This window comes from Pleurodeles waltl, chromosome 10 (genome assembly GCF_031143425.1).
Source record: "Pleurodeles waltl isolate 20211129_DDA chromosome 10, aPleWal1.hap1.20221129, whole genome shotgun sequence".
NCBI classification, from domain to species: Eukaryota; Metazoa; Chordata; class Amphibia; order Caudata; family Salamandridae; genus Pleurodeles; species Pleurodeles waltl.
This window is the reverse complement of record NC_090449.1, coordinates 599284039-599308669: the sequence shown is the minus strand read 5'-3', so window position 1 is coordinate 599308669 and position 24631 is coordinate 599284039. Positions and strand designations below refer to the sequence as shown.

At 40.9% G+C, this 24631-nt stretch overlaps 1 protein-coding gene across 1 annotated transcript in view; it reads right to left on the bottom strand.

Annotated features, from left to right (window-relative positions):
• VILL (villin like) overlaps positions 1–24631 on the bottom strand; it is a 240640-nt gene that overhangs the window by 78346 nt on the left and 137663 nt on the right. Inside the window, exons 7-9 of the mRNA XM_069211055.1 lie at positions 19479–19678; positions 8380–8458; positions 1121–1219 (exon numbers count right to left, since the gene is read on the bottom strand). Coding sequence (XP_069067156.1) covers positions 1121–1219; positions 8380–8458; positions 19479–19678 — 378 coding nt within the window. The remainder of the gene's footprint in view (positions 1–1120; positions 1220–8379; positions 8459–19478; positions 19679–24631) is intronic.

Genomic DNA, 24631 nt, shown 5'->3' with positions numbered 1-24631 from the left:
AAGGGCAATTGCATCACTTCCTCTAGAATGAAACAGTTGCTCCTCTTCCAACCCGGCTGAAGTATCGTCTTGCATAAAACAAGTTTGGTACACCATACTCACTCATATGGACCTACTATTTAGCACGAAGCACAACGTAAAATGTGTTCTTTTGCATGGGACAACAGTTTATGGGATGATGTAAGTTACCTTTTACTCCAGGTTCGATTTTAACTGCAATACCAGTGCTATTAGATTTTTATGCTTTGGTGTCATTATCCCGAACTATTAAAACATAATTTCAGGAGAAATGGGTTTAGACTTGACTATTTTAACTGCAAAAATTAGTGTGGCGAGGATCCTGTTTAGAAATACACACTGAGAGCAGGCAAATCTTGTTTAGAAATACACACTGAGAGCAGACACTCTAGTAGTCAAAATACCACAGAAAGTGAGAATGAATGGTAGCTAAATAGTTTAGGGGTTTCTCAATTAGACTGTTAAGAATTTGAACAATATATTGAGGGGGCAGGAGCTGAAGGGAAGGGTGGTGCTTGCTTTGTTAGGCCAAGACAAATAGGGTGATCGATAAGGAGAAGTGTTTTGCACAACAACATAGCAGAATGTAAAGTAGACCCACGGGAATGCTGCAAACTGATTGACTAATACTTCATGGTTAATCTGTCCAGGACTTTTCAATTCCCATGGATTAAAAAAGAATGCTAAAAAACCATGTAAAAACATTCTGTTACGTTTGGGCATGGGACAGTATCAACCCGACAAGTCAGTTCACATGGATGGATGCATAGATTCTGATGACATATGAGGAGCACAAGGCCCATGTAGGGCGAAGGTATGAAATATGAAGCAGGGAATATCAAATTACTAGAATATTATAGCCAAAATATTGAGGGCCGTAATATCGACTGGCGAGTCTACATAGGTATGTTTGTTTACTGTTTCTAACTCCAGTTAGAAGTACCTTGGCAATATATAAGGTACACAGATGTGTTTCATATACAATTAGGGCACATTGCTAATTTAGGTCAGCAGTGTCTCTCTCTAGCTGCTCCTGGAGTGGCAGCCACTGTACTGTACACAGTGGATGTGTCTCACTCTCTTGCCATTAGCGTTTGCTTACCACTGCCCTGCTGAGCGCTCCCTTCTTTTCTTCTTTAGTAGAATTCTTCCCTCTCCAAACAAAGATCTTCACACCTCCTTGGTCTAGAATGTGGCAGTCCTGTAGAAATGCAAGAGAAACACCAAAATGATACCCTCTTTGTAGCTGCTGGTGGCATGATAGGTCACAGAAGACATCTACCAGAAACAAAGAAGCCTCAACCTTCAATGAGACACTCTAATATAGCCTTAGAACCCGCCGTAGCGGGCTATACCGGCTATTAAAGGCCTCGGCCCTTTAATAGCCGGTAGAGCCCGCTACAGCGGGTTCTAAGGCTATTAGAACATTCTGCCACTCGGGCAGAATGTTCTATTAAATAAAAACAAATTCCTCACGGAGCCCGAGGGGATTAGAATTCCCTCGGGCTCCGTGAGGCTTTGTTCACAGCTGTTGCTGTGAACAAAGCGAACATTGGAATGTTGGCGCTACGGGCTTTTACCGGCCAGTAAAAGCCTGCAGCACTCCATTGTTTTCAATGGAGCTGCCAACGTTCCAATGTTCTAATATACATTAACAGCGCAGTCTCGACGTACAAAGGGGAAAGTTAATCACCATGATCTGCACACAAACCAGTATCATAAGAGGCCCCTCAAATTAATAAACTATCCAATCTCCTACAGGGCAGGTCTGTCATTGGACAGGAAAAATTGTTGGAATACTTATTAACTTATTAGCCTAGTGTTGCACATAGTATAATAACTGAATATTTATTCTGTGATATAATACCAAGCCACAGGCGCTATAAATGGTATGCATGGGTACAAAAATGTGCCTATGTTCCCCAGACTTCAGAGCAGATTTGATAACATTTCACACAACACAGCAAAACAACCAAAGTTTTGGTGTCAAATTGAGAGAGCTCAGCAGCGCCATATCTACTAAGATAGATATTGATAGATATTTCTTTTCCCCTGTGTTATCACATTTTCTGCTGCCTTGCACCATGCACACACCCTTGCACCATAGTACAATGGAGTGTTTGTGATGTATGGCGTTGCTTTTATACTGGAAGGATATCCTACCAAAGGAAAATTCTACGCTTACGCACAGTTTAATACTTTTCCAAGGTTGTATATGTGTTATATATTACAACACACATGCAAAGTTTGAAATGTTTGAAGAAATATTTTCTCCAACGTGACACCTGCCTGAACAAGACATACATTTTTGGTACAAATGCTACTTAGGTTATACTTTAGGGCTACTTTCCAGTGCAAAACACAATTTGCTTGTGAAAGTAAATCCAGTACAACACTGTGTAGGTTGTGTCACTTTTATGCCGGTGCACAGTGTTAGTAAGTCTGGGTTTTCCCAGTCGTATACCCTCTTAGCACAACTAGTAACAAAATGCAAATAATATGTAATATGAAAAAGGCTGTATCTTCTAATAATGTAACCAGGACTGCAAAGCTAGGTACATTTTCACGTGGTCTCTAGCCTCTTCACTGAATCCTCACCCCATGTTCTCTTTTTTTCTCATCATCATGCCTTGTACAAAGTGAAAGACTCAGGAGTCACCTCAACGTGTGCGGATCTATTGTAGACGTCCTGGAGAGGCAGGAGCAGGATTGGGCATAGCTGTACAAAATAGTTCTAGTAAAATGGAATCCTGAATTAAAATAGAGCAGTAGTAACTCACGCTGTTAAGTAAGTTCAGTACACGCCTTTCTTTTTTGTTGTTCTTGTTTTGGCAGGGCTCCAAATTAAATGGTTGCAATGTTTACGTCTTTAAAATGGAACACATGTTTATTTACTCAAAGGGAATGGAACAGCTTCAGGATCGTGACCCTGATCCAAAAATGATGTAGTATTTAACCAAGTGGTTGTAATCTGTTTGCAATAGTTTGCTGCACAAGATTAAATGGGCAAATGTCATCCATTCTTGAGCTCGCCCACCTCACAGCAGACTGGCGAGAGGGTACAGCACAGGCCACTGACTCACTAATAGTGTGGAAAAGTCTCTTTATTGAAAAGTGCACATCACAAACCTTTGACATCCTTAAACATCAATCTTCCTATAGCATTTTTCCCACCCCGTCCTCTTATGCCCCCCTTACTTACCCCAGCCATCCTACTTGCCAATGTATCTACATTCTGCTCCCTGAACTAATTTAACTTCTTATAAATGCAAAAGTTCAACATCCGGTCTTCAGCAATTCTGAACATACTGCCCCTCTTCACCTTTAAACTGCTTCACCCAACGCAACAGCAATAAGCAATTCAAACGTGCCAACCCAATGGCAATCCGCCAGCGAACCTGCCTCCAGCGACAACTTAAAACATTATTCAATCCACTGCGTACCAGTTTTAAAGAAGTATGTCCTTTTAGGCCTGACAGCCTTAGGGTGGTTTCCCTGCCCCCACTTGCCTACCTCCTCCACTTTCTGACCTGGTTTTTTCAGGTATTGGGTCTCTGTGCACTTTACTACTGCTAACCAGTGCTACAGTGCTTAATGCTCTCTCCCATAAACATGGTAATATTGGCCTATCCCCAGTTGGCATATTTACTTCTTATAAGTCCCTGTAAATGAGCTGCTACTTGTGGGCCTGTAGCACTGACTGTGCCACCCATTTAAGTAGCCATTAAACCATGCCCCAGGCCTGCCTTTGCAGAACCTATGTGTGCAGGTTTACACTACCATGCCGACCTAGTAAAACAACTCTTGCCAGGCCCAAACCTTCCCTTTTCTATACATATAAGTCACCCCTAAGGTAGGCCCTAGACAACTCGTAGGGCAGGGTGCAATGTATTTAAAAGATGGGACATGTACTTTTAAGTATCACAAGTCCTGGTTTTTTCACTACAGCAAGACCTATCTCTCCCACTGGATAACAGATGGATTACCATATTACATCGTATAAGTGTAATTCACAGTCTTGAAGAGATAAAATTTTGAGTTTGGTGTATCTGGAATCACAATTTAAAATCACAACTTATGGGCAAGTTGGATTTTAAATTGCAAGTCTGAAAACCCCACTTTTAGAAAGTTGGCTTTTTCTTACTTTAGTCAACTCAACAAAACTTTATTTGACTAAAAAAAGCCATAGAAGCACATGATAAAACATCATTACACAGATATAAATCTAAAAGTTTTCAAACAATTAGAATGTCATTTCTAAAAACAGGTCTAATAAAATATGCATCCAAATAAAAAGAACCATCTGAAAATCAAATCATGCAAATGTTTACAGGGACCCATATCTATTTCTAATCCTCAGAGCACAATATGCAAAAGTAGCCACCCGAACACAGAGTTCCAAACTACCCAGTTGTTTCAGAAAGGCTAAAGCCTCCTTATGAAATGTATGTGTTAGATAAACGCAGAATTGAAACCAAGAAATGTTTATGTGGATAAGAATATAGCTGACAAAAAATAATAAAGTGCGATGTGCATTGGAAAGAGACATTATCGCATCGACATTTTGACAATGTTGAGCTCCAATCTGCCTTCCTAGGAAATGCCACTAGATAGTGCAATTTATTAAAACAAAATCTTGTAAAATAAAACTTGGAATTTACATTAAAAACCGATGTGAGATAAAACTCACAGCCTGGGGACAGTTTGATTTAACTATAGTTGGTGCTGGAACTCCATTTGTTAAAATCCTCCTGATAAAGTCTACCTTGCCTTGCCATAACCAGCTCTTTCACCTGCAATCTGTTGCATGGAACTGAACTGGCACATCACTGCTACTGCGTGGGCCAGAAATAATGCAACAGATTCACATCGGTGCATCTTTGAACCTGCGCATCGCTTTCAGAATCACCACTGCGTGACACTATCCCTGTCATCAGCTCCTCGCATCCCTCATCGATTGCAGTCTCAACGATGACATTACAGCTCTGCATCGCAGCCCCAGTGCTCAACAGAACCGACACATTGCCTCAGCTGCGCAAGGCATCCCTGACACAGTCCTTCACATCACAAGCCCCGTCTACAGGATCCTCGACAATGACTCAACTGGCCCTCGCACCAAAGCCTTGTGCATCTTGGAACCGACACATCGCATCGGTTGCGTGGCACATCTGAGTTTTGGACCCACACAACACTCTGCAACCGAGATTTAAGGTACTTTGATGCAGCAGGCCTAACTGGGTCCTTGTAGCTGGCCTGCGCTCCATTGCGGTGAGCCTGAACTCTTGACTTTGTCCTGGCCAGCGTAAACAGATATCCCCGGTTGGCACTTCTTGCTTCGAAGCACTATTTTACAGCTTATTCTTTAAAAATTCATAAGTCAAATTCTACCTGTTGGATTTTTAATCATGTTGGCCTTGTTTTATTTAATAAATTCAGATCTATTTTTCGAACCTCGTTTGGAATCTTTTGGTGTGGTGTTTTCACTGTTTTACTGTTTGCAGTGTTGCACAAATACTTTACACATTGCCCATAAGTTAAGCCTGACTGCTCTGTGCCAAACTACCAGAGGGTGAGCACAAGTTAATTTAAGGTTTGGTTGTGCCCTACCCTGACTAGGATTGTAGTTGCTGCTTCACAAGGGCTTAAACCCAAGTCAACCACCAACCCAATTTCTAACACGTTCCAAGACCCCACACCTGACCCAAAGCTCTAAATGGTGTGTGAGGGAGGGCTCAAACAATTTTCTCCTCACCTATCTCACACTACCATCCACTGTGTCAAACATTTATAAAATGGTGGCTAGTAGTCTAACTACTCGCCCCTTGTATGAAAACCCCTGGTCCCACCTACTGAAACCACCTAATGTCACCACAGTCCTCAACTATACCACTCCATCCAACAATCCCATGGGCACATCTACCTCTGGTCTGCCACCCCAAAAGCACTTATTAACCCTCAAATATAAAGACACAGGCTTTCTGACCTTTAGCTTTGTTTCCAGAAGTAAGTGGAAGTTGGAGCTGTGGCTCATAACCTCATTCCTTGCTTCAGGTTCATTGACTTCTCATTACTGAGATTTAGTTCCGCCTATAACTGTCTCTGCCAACCACATTTATCGGTACTCATGCACCCATCAATAATAGTACTTAGGGTCTAATTTAAGAAAAGTGGCGCTGCACTACTTTTCTTGCGCCCCTTAGCGCACCCGCTAACGCCACCATGTGTGCGTTGTATCTAAGATACAGTGCACCATGTCGGTAGTTAGGGGACCAGCGTAAAAAAAAATTATGCTAGCTCAGAGCTATGCAGGATTAGCGTAAAAAATGTTGACACTAATCCTACAAAACCCATTGAGGTCCATTATAAATAATGTTGTGCCTCCTATTAACGCCTACTCTGAGCAGGCGTTAAAAGTGCCGAAAAAAATGATCTAAAGAAATCTCTTAGCGTAATTTTTCCGCCCCCTCTAACAGGAGAACACCCCCTTTCCATACATTATGCCTGACGCAGGCATAATGTAGAGCAAAGGATTACAAAGTGGGGCAATGCATGCATTGCGCCACTTTGTAAATATTGCGCAGCAATTTTAGCCTTGTTTGGCCACATTACCAAAAAAAAAAATTACACTAAGTTGCCGCAAGGAGGCGCTAGGGGCTCTTAAATCTGCCCTATAGGCTTTTAGCTCTGCCCACTGTATTCTATAAGAATAAAAGTGACAAGTGAGAGAGGATGAACTTTTCTACAGCAAAAAAAAGACGAGCTCTCAATGAGTATAAATCTCTGCTTGTGCACATCCAGACTACTCCACATTGTTCCACTAAACCCTTATTTCACTAACTGTATTTGTTAGAAAATAACCCACCTATTCAAATACAGTGTTAATAACATAATCATTAAATGCAGTGGTCCGCATCCTTTTGACGTCTGTGGACCCCCACTTTATCATTACTAGAACCTGGGCCCCCCACTGAATCATAATTGGAATCCGGGGACCACCACTGAGTCACTACTGGAACCCGGGGACCCCGACTTAAACTTTGCGATGATTTGAACCACAAAACAATACACAAAAAATACAGAAACAATCATTCCTCAAACATGTACACAAATATAAATAAAAAAATAAAAATAAACATTTTAATAGGAAGGTTGGAGCTTTTCTAAATTCAATTTAAGCCACACATCGTCCAAACTATATTCTGCAGGGGAGGCTCCTTCGCAATGGCAAAGAAGCGTCACCCCCACTGGCTAAGAGCCAGGAGCTGTAAAATAAAACAATATTTAATTATTGTTTTATTTTACAGCTGCTGGCTCAGCCATCAGCAGTGCAGGATTGGCTGGAGCTGGGCGATGGTAGGGGGATAGGACAGAGGGGAGGAGGAAGAAGAAAGAGTGCACCTAAGTGCGCATGTGTGTTTGGCTGGCCAACTTAGGATTTGTGAAACCATCTGAGGTGACATATTATAATTAGTATTTAATGATGGGGGTTCATTAGCTGAGAGAAATAAAAAATTGTGGGGGCAGTGATATTGATAAGAAGTCACCAAAGGCCAGATGTATCAAACTATTTTGCTTTTGCAAATGGTGTGAAACACAAAATTCCACAGTTTACGAATGCAAAACAGCCTTTCACAATTTATGAAAGGCATTCGCAGTGCAATTTTAAGGAATCACTATAATCGTGATTCCCTAAAATTGTGACTCAAATTTGTGAAACGCAAATTGCGATTCCCTTAATAGGAAATCGCAAATAGGGAATACCTATTTGTGATTACCTATGCACATGTATCATGCATTTCCTAAATGCGAACTGGGCATTTAGGAAATGCAATTACCACGAACTCCAAGTTGGTGGTAACCATGTGCAATTTTTAAAAATGCATTCAAAATGCATTTTTAAAAGGTCCATGTAGAACACGCTCATAGGGCATGTGTGCTCTTTACATGTACACATTATTTTTGGGGAGTGCATCAAAGGGGGCTTTAGGCCCCCAGCACCCTTGGATTTGCAGTACCTAAGGTAAGAATTCCTTTTAGAAAATGCAAAACCATTCGCACCTATGGGCTTTCAGACCAATAGGGATGAATGGAGTCCCATTCCCTAACAGTGATTCCCCAAAAGCGATTGAAAATTATAAGAAATCACTATTAGGGATTTGCTATTTTCTTACATACCATTTTGCATTTCTCAAATAGTGATTCCTTAAAATTTGCTATTTAGGAAATGCGAAACGGTACTTTGATACATCTGGACCCAAATTCTTTTTAATCAAATTAAAATCTCAGACATTCACTAGCCAAAGATAAATTGTCCTCCCCTCTTTTCAATGCACACACATCATCCATGGGCTCTGCCGTTACCTCATGTTGTAGCAGGTCCTGCGTCAAGGGTTTGGTGGCAATCTCCTGTACCACCAGGTCACCATCTTTTTCATAAACACTGAAGAGAAAAAGCATTCGAAAAATAAATACAGGATTTTTTCAAAATTCAGATTACATGCATTTAGACCAAGTATATTCAGGGCTTATTTTACCGTTGAAAAAATGTCCTGTGATATTACTTGATAGTTAAAGAAGCATCCCACCTAATCATACTTCTCAGAGGTATTCAGGTCCTGATGTATACTTTTTGGTGCAACACTACACGAACGCAGTTTTGCACCAAAAAGCTTAGCACCGGCTTGCACCATTTCTGTGCACCTGCCGGGCACCATTTTTATCGAATGGTGCAAGCCGATGTAAAGGGTAGGCTAGCGGAAAAAAAAAAATTACGTTAATAGAGTGGGTCTGGCGGTATGGAAGAAGGTTTTTTTTTGCACCAAAACATGACGTTAGGCAGGTTAGAGTGAAAAAAAATTACTCTAACCTGCCTAGAGTCATATTCTGACGCAAAAAAACATCAATACCATACGACTCCTGTCTTAGAAAAGACACGAGTCATGGCCACTGCACCCAGTGCCATGTAGGAGGGCCCATTTCAGGGCCCCAATGGCACTTAAAAAAAAATATTTACCTGTACTTACCTATATTTACCTGGGATGGGGTCCCCTATCCTCCGCTGTCTCTCTGGTGTGGGTGGGGGTGTCCCTGGGACCTGGGGAGGCCACCTGTGAGCTTATTCCATGGTGTTCCACCGTGGAAATAGGCCCACAGGCCCCCTAACGCCTGCCCTGACCTGGGCATTAAAAAGTGGTGTAAAGCAAGCTTTACACCATTGTTTGACCCCTCCTCCCCCCGTGCGTGATTTTTGCACAGGAGGATAAATAAGGTGCTAGGGCCTTAGAGTCATTTTTTGTCCGGGAACGCCTACCTTGCATCTCATTGACACAAGATAGTTTTCCGTAGGCAGAAAATGGCTTTAACTCCAATATTTTGGTGCCAGATATGCCTAGCGCCAAAATATAAATCTGGAGTTAAGTTTGAGCTGGATTGGCATAAAAAAAAAATAACGCCAATCCGGAGCAAACAGAGTATAATTATGCCCCCCTCAGCCCCTCATCAGAGCAGGCAATTTCAAAGCTGTTGACAAGACTACGGAAACTACCTCTTGACTGGCATGCTGAATGTCCGTATGATTTCTTAAAAGCAGCCCTCAAAGCCGATATTAGACTAATTTCAGGAACTAGCAGACATGACAATATTACCCCAATGCTAATCTCCATAAATGTTCTGACCATAGAGGCGAGTACCATTTTCAAACTAGCTTACTTAATGCAAAACCCTTACACAAAGGCTCACCAAAATATCTTGCTGAAAAATGGCCATCTCAGATGAATCACAATCATTCCAATGAGCCACCTCTTTAAGACTGGAAATCTCAATCTTCAAAAAGTCAAAAACACTAAAGCAAGTGTTTTTTCACGAAGAGGCTCCAGAATTTTAAACTCCATTCTCGCCTCTAGCAGGTCCATTCCTTCTTACAAATCTTTTAGGAGGTAAATTTATTTTAAAAAGTAATATACTCTGACTCATTATTTAATTTAAAAAAGTGGAGATGCATTTACCCATTATGTTAGAGTTGGCTAGAACAAATGTATACTTGGATAAAATGCTGGAAACCCGGTAACATACATAGCTAAGGGCAGCTCGCCACTGTGGCCTTGTGGCAGGTTGATTTTAGGGTTCTGGCAAAATTTAGCCACCAACAGCTAATATTAAGAGTTAATTAATTAATAACCATACATACTGTTGATAACAATAATGATACTCATCTGACAGTATAATGAGTTATCCACACCTTAATTGCCAGGAAATAGATTCAGTACAGGAGTCACCTCAGCATACAGGGAGCTGGCAACTGTGACCAGACCACTCTCCACTCACACAACCATGGACAAAATGACAATTCTTGTAATGTAGAGAAAAGTCCCACAGTTCATTATGAAGGCCACAATGCCTAATTTTCAGCAGTTTTGGCCAACACGGGGATCAGTATTTGTTTGTTTTCTTCTGTAGCCTAAACTAGACCCTGTTGGGCAAAAGTGCTTTATGTTATGGATCTACAAACGTATTAAGACATCACTGTGTATATACAGTGTAACATAGATATGTATACAGATATCTAGTTGGAAAGAAGTGGCCATATGTAGGCCTCAGTTGATGTGAATCAAAAGCATTCAGGTATAGTTCTGATCAAATAAGTCTAGAACTTTTCAGAGAAAGGTACGATTGAGGCAGTTTTGGTTATCTTCAGATGGTCGAAGTCCTTTTAAAATAACATTGAAAGAGGTAGATCCTAATTGTTGTTCAATTCCTCTCACCAGAAGCACACAAAACATACTTTTAGCCAGTGGGGTAACAAAAAATGATGGGGCACCCTGCAGAATGAGAAGAGGGACCCTGGCGTCTTCCAGATCGCATAAATATTGTTTGGTCCTGTGCTCAATGAGGCCCCCTGAACGGATGTTCCCCCCACACCCTTGCCCACAATGCAGGGGCCTGCTTGGGAAAGTAGAGTGGCTTCCCCGAGCGTTTAGCTATTTATTGTTCCATGGTATTGCATGCATTTTGCAAGGCATATATTGGCATGGCTTAGAGGGTGCGGGGGCCCCCTCCAGGCCACTGGGGTTTGCGTTATGCCCCTGCTTTTAGCTCTAAATGAGCAGGGCGTAGCTTGGTCAATAATATTAGGGTGGTGAGTTTCAGAATTTCCAACAATGTAATGTTAAAATGTATTACACCATATGCAGGACGCATGAGAAGGGCTCAAGGGAGAGTGAAAAGGGAGAGGAATGCGGATTGGTAGGGGTACTAAGAGAGAACTCCAAATATTTTGTAAAATAACCAATATTTCTGGAGACTTTCAAAACAGAGATGGAGAGAGTGGGTATGCGTTTTTGTCTGTGCGTATGAAAGCCCTGGTAAATTCTGACAGACACCTCACCCGACTGAAAGCACCTGTACCCAACTATTTATCAGAAAGCACTGGTTAACATAAATAAGTGGGTTAATGCACCTACTGCCACGTTTGGCAAACTATAGGTCACAAGTTTGAAGCCAAGAAGCTCGGATCAACTTGCAAAGCTTAAGACTGTAATACGATGTGTACCGAACTGGTCCGACTACACTACTGCTGGTAAATGTTTGTACCAGAGACGTTTTGAAGCATGGGCAAAGTGGTCAATTGCAAAGAGCCCCTGTGAAAATTAACTTTCACTCTATTTGTCCAGTTGTTTCTCTTTCTCTATTTAAACCTATTTCCCTCTTTGCTTATCTCTGCCTCTGACTCTCTACCCAATGTATCTTAAGTACTTTTGGGGTCCCCGGCAAGGCATATTTCAACTATTTTTTGTGAGGGCACGACATATTTCAATTATTTTCGTGAAACCATATTAATGTTTAACATGCAATTTAGAACTATTTTCCTTCCTGCAATCTTGAATTAGCAGGACATGGGTAAAAAAAATATCTAATTTATTCTGGCCCTGGGACCTCAAAAAACTTTTGTACAGCACAGTCTCACTCCTGAGGGGGTACTGCACAATTTATATATATATAAATAAATATATATATATATATATATATATATATATATATATATATATATATATATATATATATATATATATATAGGTTTTAGAAAGTTTGACAATGCTATTGGTTTGATTTTGTAAATACATTTCTTTAGCAAACACATGTTTTATTCAATCCCCTTTTCTTGCTGATTCAGCGTTCTTCTTGAATTCGTAACAGCTCTAAAATTTGTAGTTTTTATTATGTTTTTGTCAAAGGCAAACTCTCAGTCAGACAACAAGAAGGTAAACAATCCGCTATTGTCTAATGCTCTTACATTTTTGCCTGTCCAGGTATTTAGCCGAAAGATTCTGTTTAAAGGCATAAGCACCATCCCATAATAAAAAATGAAATAGGCACATGTTGTCACAGTAAACACAACTAGGAGGCGTTGGCCCCGGTTACTCTCCTTTCCAATGTATTAACTCTGGCACTACAAAATGCTTTTCCGATCCACGGACACTCATTAATGACCCTCGTGTACAAGAAGGAAAACGAGAAGTGCTTGAATAAAAACAAAAGGCAAAAAGTCGAGGACCATCTTTATGATGATAGGTGAGCATTGCAATGCTTTTTTTTTTAATAAAAAAGGTGTTAGGACCCAACGTTTTCCGTTAGCACCCGCCACTGATGCTGGTGATTGCTGCAGTCTCTGGATAAAGATATGACTGCTAGTTTTGATTCCTGCGCTTGCCTCTTTTTTCCATCACTCTTCCCTTCCTGTCTCTTTATCTCTTTTTTGATCCCGGTTTTCTCCATTTCTAATTTTTTCTATCTTTTTCTTTTCAATCTTTTTTGCCTTCTTCTCCCTAGCATCGAGTCAAAATCTAATATAGAAAAATTAGCAAAGGATCCCAAAAATGAGTGCTAGTGTCCACAACCAGCTATCACCAGCACAAATTAAGCACTGAACCCAGTGGTGGCATTCATTGAACAGGGGTGGTGGGGGCATAAAAAATGTTGTTTTTTTTTAAAACACTTAGGGGCATATTTATACTCTGTTTGCGCTAGATTTGCGTCGTTTTTTTTAACGCAAATTCGACGCAAAACGAACTCCATATTTATACTTTGGCGTTAGACCCATCTAGCGCCAAAGTTCATGGAGTTTGCGTCATTTTTTTGCGTGTACACCTTCCTTGCGTTAATGATATGCAAGGTAGGCGTTCCCGTCTAAAAAATGACTCCAAGCCATGTGCGCTGTATTCATATTCCCGGGCAAAAATGACGCCCGGGAGTGGGTGGGTCAAAAAAAATGACGTTCAGCCGCTTTTGCGCTGTTTTTTAGCGCCTGGTCAGGGCAGGCGTTAAGGGACCTGTGGGCTCGGAAGGAGTCCAGAGGTGCCCTCCCATGCCCCCAGGGACACCCCCTGCCACCCTTGCCCACCCCAGGAGGACACCCAAGGATGGAGGGACCCACCCCTGGGACATTAAGGTAAGTGCTGGTAAGTATTATTATTTATTTTTTTGTGGCATAGGGGGGCCTGATTTGTGCCCCCCTACATGCCACTATGCCCAATGACCATGCCCAGGGGACATAAGTCCCCTGGGCATGGCCATTGGGCAAGGGGGCATGACTCCTGTCTTTGCTAAGACAGGAGTCATGTCAATGGGGGTTGGGAGTAAAAAAAAATGGCGCAAATCGGGTTGAGGCGAAAATTTTGCCTCAGCCTGACTTGCCCCATTTTTGGACGTCCAAGCTCCATTTTCCCCAACGCCGGCCCTGCCTGGTGTACGTCATTTTTTTTAACGCACACCAGGCAGCTCTGCCGGCTAACGCCGGCTAACGTCATTGTATAAATACGGCGCCCGCATGGCGCTTCAGAATGGCGTTAGCCGGCGTTAACTTTTTCGACGCACAACTGCGTTGGCGCAGTTGTGCGTCGAAAAGTATAAATATGGCCCTTACTTGGTTTGTCAGGAGATTGCTTCATCTCCGTCCTTGTCCTGAGCAGCCTCGTCCTCTTCCCACACACCCCTCAGCTAATCATGACGCTGCTGTCACCAGCATGATAGCAACGCTGCGACTGGTGTGAGCGGCCTTGTTCGGCACTCAAACAGGGAGTGGGACCCAATGCACCTTTTCCTCCCAGCTGTGCAATACAGCCGGGTGGAGAAACGCGATGTGGGCCAACACAGCCGGCCAAACAGACATGCTCGCTAATGGTGCACATACCACTCCTTCTGCTGCCTCCCACCATCTGGCTCCAGATAAAAACAAAATGATCATTTTATTTGTTCTTCTTCCCATAAGCAGTGGAATGATGCTGGCTGAACCTGCCATTAAGATCGGATGGGGGAAGGAACCTCAATAATGAACGTCACATGCAGCTTTTCTCTGAAATGGCGGCATTTTAAGTCTTCCAAGGCAGACTTCTGTCCAGCCAGGCTTCCAGCACTCATAATATTTGCTATTAATTGATTAACAAAGTTAAGGTATCACAGGTTTATTTTAGCAAGAACTGTGAGTAGCCACTACTGAATTAACCAGACGTGGAGCTCGAGCGGCTCGAGCGTGGAAGGGGCAATAGTCGTAAAATTGATTTGCACCAAGGTTTTCCAACTTCCATATTTTGTAAGCCCTGGTGTTTTAGATACAACTGTAAATTGTTACTCTGCAAATAAAACATACAATTGGCAGCGTTAGAGTCCTACCATCACATTATGCTTCCGTGGAGTTGGGAAACTAAGACCTAGAAAGCACCATACTGCCAGAAATCAGTACATTCCAAAGTATGTGTAGAGTTTGCTGCAACAGCAGTACCCTTTTACAATGGGAGATTTCAGCCTCTATAGTCTAATATTTGCTTCAGAGAGACCTCTGCCATCCAAGACAAGGTAGCACTTCACACACCATTTAGCAATTTCCCATAATGGCCAGAGGAGCTCTGGTCATACTGTGTATCTGGCTACCCACAGGAGACCTTAACAAAGCACAGTCCTTTCTAGGGTGTACAGTAAAGGACAGGCTGCATTATTTTGGTCTCATCTCTCTTTCCATGTACCACGGCGGCTGCCAACCACTGAAAGAGCACAGTAAAAAATTTAAGAAACCTGGGAGTTATTTTCGACTTAAGACTAGAATCATATTCAAAGTACTATTCACCTATGCACATAATGTTCTGGAAAAAGGTCTCTGCATAAATGCAGACAGTGGCCACATAGTGCATAGCTAAAACCCCTGGAATGCTCTTCTCCAGGTCTTAGAGCCCATTTATGCCACCTACTTTTCTGGAAATTGATGAAAGTTGAATTGTTCAGGCAAATACTGCAAAAGGAGGCACCAAGATCCAGGAAAGAGTAATTACAAAACGCCTACAGTAGAATACTGATAGAAACTATATCTTGTGTTTAAGTGACACCCCTCCCCTTCTAACGATCACTCTTCAGTAGGTCAAAATCTGCTGAACTTACAGTAGATCACTAAAGACAACCAAAGCACAACCCTGACCATGTGTAATCATCTCTAGTAGCATACAGCAACCAACTAATATCCTCACCACTGTACCTACTATATTCCATAGCTTTCCAAAATAGCCGAAAGGCAGCATATTGGATTGATAAAAACACAAAGATAAAATAGACAAGCAAGCAAAACTGCCATGCTTTTGTTGCCTGTACTAATCCTGCTCTTTATCTTAAGCCTACATGACATGTTAGGATACGGTACAAGTATGTAAATGCACAGCAGTTTTAACCATACACTAATTTATGCGCTTTGATGCCTCGTCAGGGGTAGTAAGCGCTTTATAAATACAAATACAACACAATTCATAAATCAACAGTGACTTGAAAAACCCAGGACACAATATTTGTGCAAATCTATAAATAACTTACCTACGGCATTTTAGTGTTTCATACAATGAATTAATCACCTCCTAGGCATGGAACACACGGAAGAGGGCAGACTGAAAGAATAGGTGCTACACTCATGTGTCAGGTGTTAAGAATGTTTGACAAAATCAAATTCCATTGGGGCTGCTGGCACGCCGCATTGGCTGCTGCACAACTCGAGGGCAGGGGCAGGCAGAGACGAGGTGAAAATTAAAAAATTTAAAAAATGCACTTATATTTTCTCCATCCATGCTGTCTCACTCATCACTCCTCTTGTGGCGTCCCAGCATTCACTGCTGGGACACCAGCACTGACTCTCCAACAATTCTGGTGCTGCTTTCATGCTAAACTTAGCATGAAAGCAGTGCCAGGATTGGTCTCACCGGCAACGACTGCCACACAGACACAGCCCTGGGGTCTGTGCAGTTTTTCCAGCCCAGTTGTTAAACATAGCCTGGCTGGAGAAACCTAAGTGTGCATTTGTGTTTAGCCAGCCACAGACGGATGGCCAAACACACATGCGCACTTAGGTGCACTCTCCCCTCCTCCCCCCTACTGTGGCATAGCCCCACCCCTCCCTGCACTGCTGGCTGTGCCAGAAGCAGAAAAAATAAAATGATAGAAAACTATTGTTTTATTTTTCTGCTTCTGGCTCAGCCAGTGGGGCGACACTCCTTCCCCATAGCGAAGGAGCCGCCCCTGCTGGCACGCTCTGTCTAAGCACATAGATGTTCATCCTGAATCTTGCTCAGTTATGCCGCACTCTGTGTCCCTCTGCCCCTGTGCTTATCAATGAGCTGCAATGTCAGGGAGCTCTAAAAAGCCCTTTGTTAAGTATGTAAATCTGGGTCAGATGAAGGACACAGAGGAGGATTGTATCTGCCTTAGCAACTCATAGGCCAAATGAGGACAGGCTATTCTCATCCAACATGGCATTATCCAGCTTTAATTAAGGCTTATAGTTTTCCATTTTACAGATTTTAACTTAGAACTTGACAGACAACAGTCTGTTGCATCCTCCATCTACATTTATTTTTTTTTAAGGAAAAATGCAATATCAGGTCTTTGTTTGAGTGTCTCTGTTGATGATCAGCCCAAAGGTTAATCATACCGAAAGCATAAAGATTTAATAAAACAGGATGCCCAGGGCCTAATGAGTATAAAGAGGCATCGGACAGGTACCAGAACTACAGTAATTATGTTTACAGAGGATAGCACTGTTTTGTTGTACGTGTCTACACTGGCATCCTAAAATCCTACAAATGAGTGTATATTTAGCAGTTAAAATAATGTGGAAATACAGTATTTGCAGGAATATATATATAGTATATATATATATATGTATATATATATATATATATATATAAAAGTGGCAGTCACAACAGTTGTTGTGGTTTAGCTGCACTATCCTTCTATCAAGGCATTTTCTGATTTGCCTATAAATTTGACTACCGTGGACTCATACGCAGGAAATTCGGCAATCGAACAGCATAGTCAATAAAGGTGCTATTCTGTGCTCAAGGCTGCAGCAAAAAATGATGAACTGATTTACCCCAAACTTGGCATGTAGGTAGAACTTTAATAAGAATGTTTGCTTTTGTTAATTTGGGGTAAATCCAGTCAGTAGTTTTTGTTATATGAGCATTAAAAGGCTTAAAGGAGCAACATGGTTGTATATCTGTACTATTTAATATCACAAGCCAGTGATTCGTGCCACCTGTCAATCAAATTTGAGTTTTCTTTACAAATATGATTAGCTGGGGAAGGGCTCTGTAGATTTTTTTTTTATCATTTTGAAAATCACAAATACACTCCAAAGCACAACTTTCTTGCTGTGAATTGCTGGCAAGTGCTCCACACAAAATTATGTTCCGAATAAGACAATATTTGTTACTTTGGTAAAAGTACATAAATTCCCTAAGGTTAACAGTTCTTACTCTTTAGACCCACAAGAGAACGTGTATCTGCGTTAGTCTACATTCTAAAGGAGCTCCTTCAGTTCTTGTGCATGGAAAATAAATCAGCTCTCATTCTATGTCTCTGTATAAAACTTCATAAAATGTGTAATATAAAAAAATCTCCTTATGTAAACTGACACAGTTTTTCAAGCAGGAGTACCTGAATAAAAATCACACACACACATCGATTTCATTATAGATAAAAACACAACTATCTCAACAAAAATTACCTTGTTCCTGTGTCCTGATAGATTAAGTAGAAATTGATCTTTATGAACAAAGCCCAGACTGCCATACTCGTAGTGGTTAAAACTAAGTAGTACTCTTACCTGGTTATAGCTGTCAACTCGGACCTTCTGTTCACTTTCTTAAAACAGCTTTTAATCAGCAACAGTCAACACTATGAAAAATTGTCTCACTACTCCAAACCAATCACTGGATGGAATTAACAAGAGCCCTTGTTATGCCTGTCTGGACTCCTGTAATATCTACAACAGTCTCCCTCAAAATCTCATTACCATGCTACACAATCTACGCAACCATCCAGCCAGAATGTGTTTAAACCTCTAAATTCTACCACATCAAACCCACCCTGAAAGCATGCATCTGGCTTCCATCCGATACTATATCATTTCAGATGCACGGTTCATTAAAATTACTGGAGTAAAAGTCCAGAGCACCTGCAAAAACTAGTAGCCCATAGCGTCCAACAAGAAACCTCATTTGATGTGATCATCCAATGATCCTTCACGTGGATACAAATCTGTGGTTATACAAAACCACCACTATGAAGCTCCCTGGACCCTAGTTTAAGATCTTCCAGCTAAACTCCAATGTAGCTAGAGGTCTCAACTGAGACTATCAGATGCCTTTGATCGCCCGAATTGAATGGACTGCACCCTTCCCTCCTTCCTTATTCTCTATTGCTGACACTATGTCCAGCACCCTCAAGCAAGGCAACGTGCAACACTCTGCAAAACATCTAACTAATTAAATAGTGGGTACATAAAAACGCTTCTATAAAGTGGTTTGAGCACTCAGACACTGAAAGAGAAACAAAAGCTGAATTCTTTGTTCAGTGGTGGAAGGAATTAATGGTGCCAAACCTCTGTACTGTTGGTTCTCCACTGTGGTTCTGTATTGAAGGTTTCACTGTTGGCATGCATTTTTTTAATATTCTCAAAGTGCTTAACATCTTTATATAAGCATCACTAATATCTATTGTTGTAAAATCAGTAGTAGCTACTCATTAACTGTACTTCAGAAACTGAAATGTCATTCGAATAATAATTGTCAAGCACAGTGATACTAATTGTACCAACCGCATAAGGATGAAATCCTGAGTTTGCCAATTCAGGATCCTAACCTGTAATTTGTAAACTGCACAAAGATGTTTGCAACAGATGCTTATCCCACCAAGCTGTCTTACTGAGAATGCTTTCATATTACATGCTTGTCTGAATGAACTGACCACAAATCAACATGGTTGGTATTACAGAAAACACTGGAAATACATATATTGATTACTAGAGGTCATTAATTATATCTAGATATCACATTAGATTAGCAGTTGCCATGCCCCTTTACTCCTGCTATACTTTTGTATTTCCTCGTATGGACGCATTTCCTGAATGCTCCCAAAGGTCATGGCTAACTCACTGGTAAAGACGGACGTTTGCTTTTTGGAGTTGATCAGGCTTTTCATCAGGAATAGCAGGCTTCAATTCGCCACTCCGTGGCCCCAGAACAGCCGTCATAGTCTGCATTAGATCTGGAGAGTCTGCCTCGTTATCGACGATGCCAATCTGAGCTCTGCCTCCTCGTTCATCATCCCGGATGCTCTGAGCCAGTCCGCAGGCCTGTGAAGTCACACAAAGATGGGGCAAATGCACAAAAAAGAGAAAATTTGGTCAGATGGTTAAGGTAAATTATGCTGATTGTTAAAAGTATTTGTACCTGATTGTAACTTGGTAAAGAATGGGCCACACTCTGATGGACGCCAAAGTGCAGCATATGAGCGATGGATGCACAGAATTACAAAACAAGAAGAGAGGTGACAGTGCGGTATTGAAGACCATAAGAAACCATAGTACATACTATCAAATACTAGGTATTTCATGGGTTAGGCATGTCATAAAATAAATGAGTTACAGCAAGGGCTTCAGAGTCCAAGAGCCATAATGATACAAGCTGTGCCAAAGTGGCTAACTCACTGTAAGAGTTCTTGAGGATCGGCAGAAGACATACTGTAGTAATCAGAGGGATTCACAGGCAACAGAATACCTACAACTCAGATAATTTAAACTACTAGGGCCATCATTACAAGTGGTAGAACATATAATCATAGATGATACAAAAAGTATTCAATACAAATGAAATAATTAATATATCATGTTGGTTATATATAAATACAGAAAGGGGGTTGAAGCGATCACCTCCGCACCTTTACATTCAGTTATGTGAACGATTGGAAATAATAATGGTGCACGAGTCTTGAGGGCCACCCCCTAGACCTCAGATAACCAGGAAAACCTGGTTAGACAATTTGAAAATGAGACCCAGCACACATCTATATCTATTAATATCAGGTTTTTTTTTTCTTCACATTTTCTCAGGTCAAGTCATATGCCACATTATTCCACAGTCAAATCTTCTTAAAAATTATGCCTTTATTCATTCATATTGAAGAAGAAATTATCCATATGTAGATTCAAATGATGATCAATCTATCCATAGCCGACGCGTTTCGTCCTTACGGACTTCCTCAGGGCTAAAGACATATAAACATATAAGACCACAATTCAATACAGAATTATTTATATGTTCTAAAATATTATACATGCTGAATATCACATGCTAATGTAGCCATGTTCTTATGATAATATTTAATCACAATCAAGGTTATCTTGTAAAACTATATTTCTTACAACAAAATTATAACAATTTATGATAAGACATATATGTGTTAATCTCTTCTGACATAATTAATATATGCATATAAATGCAATTGCATTATTCCAATTTACTATTATCGCAATCTATAAGGTATCTTTTTGAATAGCACGTATCTGGCCCAGAGAGAGACAAAAGTAAATTTAAATTTAAGAACAGAGGCTATTCTGTACTATGATCGTTGGGTTGTGAGCAAACCAAATATTACTACCTTTATCTTTTCTAGAGCTATTTTGTTTAAAAATCCAGCAACTTCCCCCTTAATACATGTTATAATAATAAAAAAATATTGTCATATAATTTGGCGGTCATTGTAGTGCAATTTTAGATCTGAGCGCCTACGTTCTGTCCATAAAGCAAACACACTCATCAACACCAATAATATTAAATGTCTTAATACAATATATAAAAAACTATGGGGGTCATTCTGACCCTGGCGGCCACCGCCAACAGGCTGGCGGTGCTCCCACGAGCATTCTGACCGCGGCGGTTCAGCCGCGGTCAGAAGCGGCAAGTCGGCGGGCTCCCGCCGACTTACCGCTGCTCGGGGGAATCCTTCATGGCGGCGGAGCGCGCTCCGCCGCCATGAGGATTCTGACAGCCCCTACCGCCATCCTGTTCATGGCGGGAAACCCGCCATGAACAGGATGGCGGTAGGGGGTGCCGCGGGGCCCCTGGGGGCCCCTGCCGTGCCCATGCCAGTGGCATGGGCACGGCAGGGGCCCCCGTAAGAGGGCCCCGCAAAGTATTTCAGTGTCTGCCATGCAGACACTGAAATACGCGACGGGTGCAAACTGCACCCGTCGCACCCCTGCAACTACGCCGGCTCAATTCTGAGCCGGCGTCCTCGTTGCAGGGGCATTTCCTCTGGGCCGGCGGGCGCTCTTTTGGAGAGCGCCCGCCGGCCCAGAGGAAATGTTAGAATGGCCGCCGCGGTCTTGTGACCGCGGTGCGGTCATTTGGCGGCGGAACCTTGGCGGACGGCCTCCGCCGTCCGCCAAGGTTAAAATCAGGGCCTATATCTTTTCAGATATTATCTGAAATCGACAGTCTAGAATATCCCGCCTTGTCCAGACCTGCAGCTATACATAAGTCATTAATAAACGTAATCGCAGGATATATCGAGTAATATATTGTTACCGATGTATTTGCACGTAGATGAAGTGTGGCGGACATGTTAAAATGAATTATCGCAACTCACCTGAAACCAATTCTATCCACATGTAACGGGCATTTGATAAACGTGATAGAGGGATATATTAAATAATGTTTTGTTGGCGATATATTCGCACACACGTATAATGTGGCGGCCATGTTGAACTAAACTACCGCAATCACTTATGAGACTGATGCAGCCCACATATAGCGGGTGTTTGTCGAGCCATCGGATTGTAATTGTACATTGAGTTGTAAACTGACATTCAAATATCGCTTAAATTGATTCGTTAATGCTTCTTTCCCACAAAACGATTATAACGTGCTTCCTAGCACAATTACATCTGGCGACACTCATGCAAATCTTATTGGTTTCTCTTGTGCCACTTTCATAATCTTAATTAATCGCTAACACCCTGAAGGTTCCTTTCAAGCCTCCTTTTCATGTGTGTATCTACGGCGGCCATTTTGGAGTGTTCCAATATTTATTAAATCATATATTTTACTTAAAAGTATTTAAGGACACAGTTCATTAATCGAACCGCAATACTAATTTCGAATTATTCACTTAATTATAACCAAAACGAATTTTAACATGTCCCTCAAATTTCCATGATTTCTTTTTTGAATGCTGACATCTATGGCAGCCATATTACGATGTTTCCAACATTTGCCAATCCATATGTTAGCTCAATGTTGTATAAAGATACAACCCATAATTATGACCATAGTAAAATGACATATTATACCAGAACTTCATAATTTCTATGCCAACAAATTATCATTGACTGTGTTGGTTCCCTATTATTTAACTCTCTCAATCTGAAGATAATCATAAATTGTTTCAAATGTCAAGAAAGGAAAGTATAGTATATATTTCAATTCCTCTAGATCCCCATGCTTTCCATTGGGTTATATTGTGAAACAAATTATCTTGAATCATTATTTATGATTTTATCGATGTAACAACCATCATATGGCTACATAGGGTATCAAGAAAGGAGTAATCTTAAGGCTAATTTTAACTGGCAAAAGAAGAAAATACAATAAGTATTTCCATTCCTCTGGAATTCCATAACTTCTTTTTAGATATACTATCATTGATAACCTCAAATCATTATTTATGGTTCTGTCAGTCTGGCAATCCTTGAAAGTATCTAGGGTATCTAAAAAAAAGGAGAGTCGTACATTTATGTATGCTCCTTGTCCTTTACTAGACCCTAATACACAATTCATAAAGTAACCTGTGATCTCTCCTTTGTATATTCAAATCCCTACGAATTAATGAAATTCATTACTGACATTCAATCCTTCTTGTACTGTTTGTAGGCGACTTAGCCATCTTGCCTCAGCTTGTCTCAATGTAAGTTCCCTATTTCCTCCTCTTTCACATTGGGGCACATGTTCCACTCCATGAAACCATATTTGGGTACTGGTGGGACGGATCAGTTGTATGGGAGTGGCCACAGGATACCTTACGTCCCCATTTGTTATGGCTCTCACATGTTCCATCACCCTTGTTTTCAAGCTCCGAATACAGCTGCCTATGTATAATTTTCCACATGAGCATCCTAAGGCATAGACCACTTACATGGTGTTACAATTAATGAAAGAATTGATGGTATATTCAATCTGAGTATCATAACTTTTGTATTTTGTTAATTCCTATTTTGCATATGGAGCACCCTCCACACGTAAAGAAACCCTCCCGTTTCACAGGTAACCATGTTCCAACTTCGAAGTTACTCTGATTGTCTTTCACATAGCTAGGACATTGTATATTTCTTAATGTATTGCCTCTACGATAAACTATTTTGGGTGTTTTAGATACAATACCTTCCAGTACTGTTACTGAATTTAAAATATACCAATTTTTCCTTAATGCATTGAAAATGTGATACCGTATATATTGTATTTGGTAATAAAACATATCTCTTGTTTCTTATTACTCTCCCTGTTTTTCCTCTCTTCTCTCTTTTTATAATCTTCCTTCAGTATATATTTCCTATCTACTTCTTTGATTTCAGTTTTTGCCCATCTAAGGACACCCTTGTCGTATCCTCTATTACGAAATTCAAGTTCTATTGCCAGTAATATATTTTCGAAATCTTTTTGTTGACTGCAATTACATCTTGCTCTTACCATTTCACCATATGGTATTGAGTCAAGAGTCTTTTTTGGAGGAGCACTTGAAGTATGGAGTACACTGTTACAGGCAGTGTTTTTTTTTTAAACGTCACTGTGGATTACATTATTGTGTACGTACAGTTGCAAATCCAAAAAGTCAATCCTATGTCTATCATATTTCAAGGTCAACTTTACATGGAATCTATACTTATTTTAAAAAAGTGTGATAAGCAACAAGATCTGTTAAATTGCCATTCCATATGATAAAAACATCATATATGTAACGACCATAGAAAATAATGTTATTCATCCATTGATGTGTTTAACGGCCCCAGACATGCTCCGCCTCAAACAAACCCATAAATAAGTTTGCATAAGAGGGTGCAAACCTGGAGCCCATCGCAGTACCTTGTTTCTGTAAAAAACATATTCCATTATAAAGAAATGTATCATTAGTCATCTTAGCCATACCTAGCAACATGAGCTTATGTTCCATAACAAAAATCTAGCATTACGTTTGTACAAAAGAATTTTAGTGCTTCAAGACCACAATCCGTTTGTATACATGTATATAGACT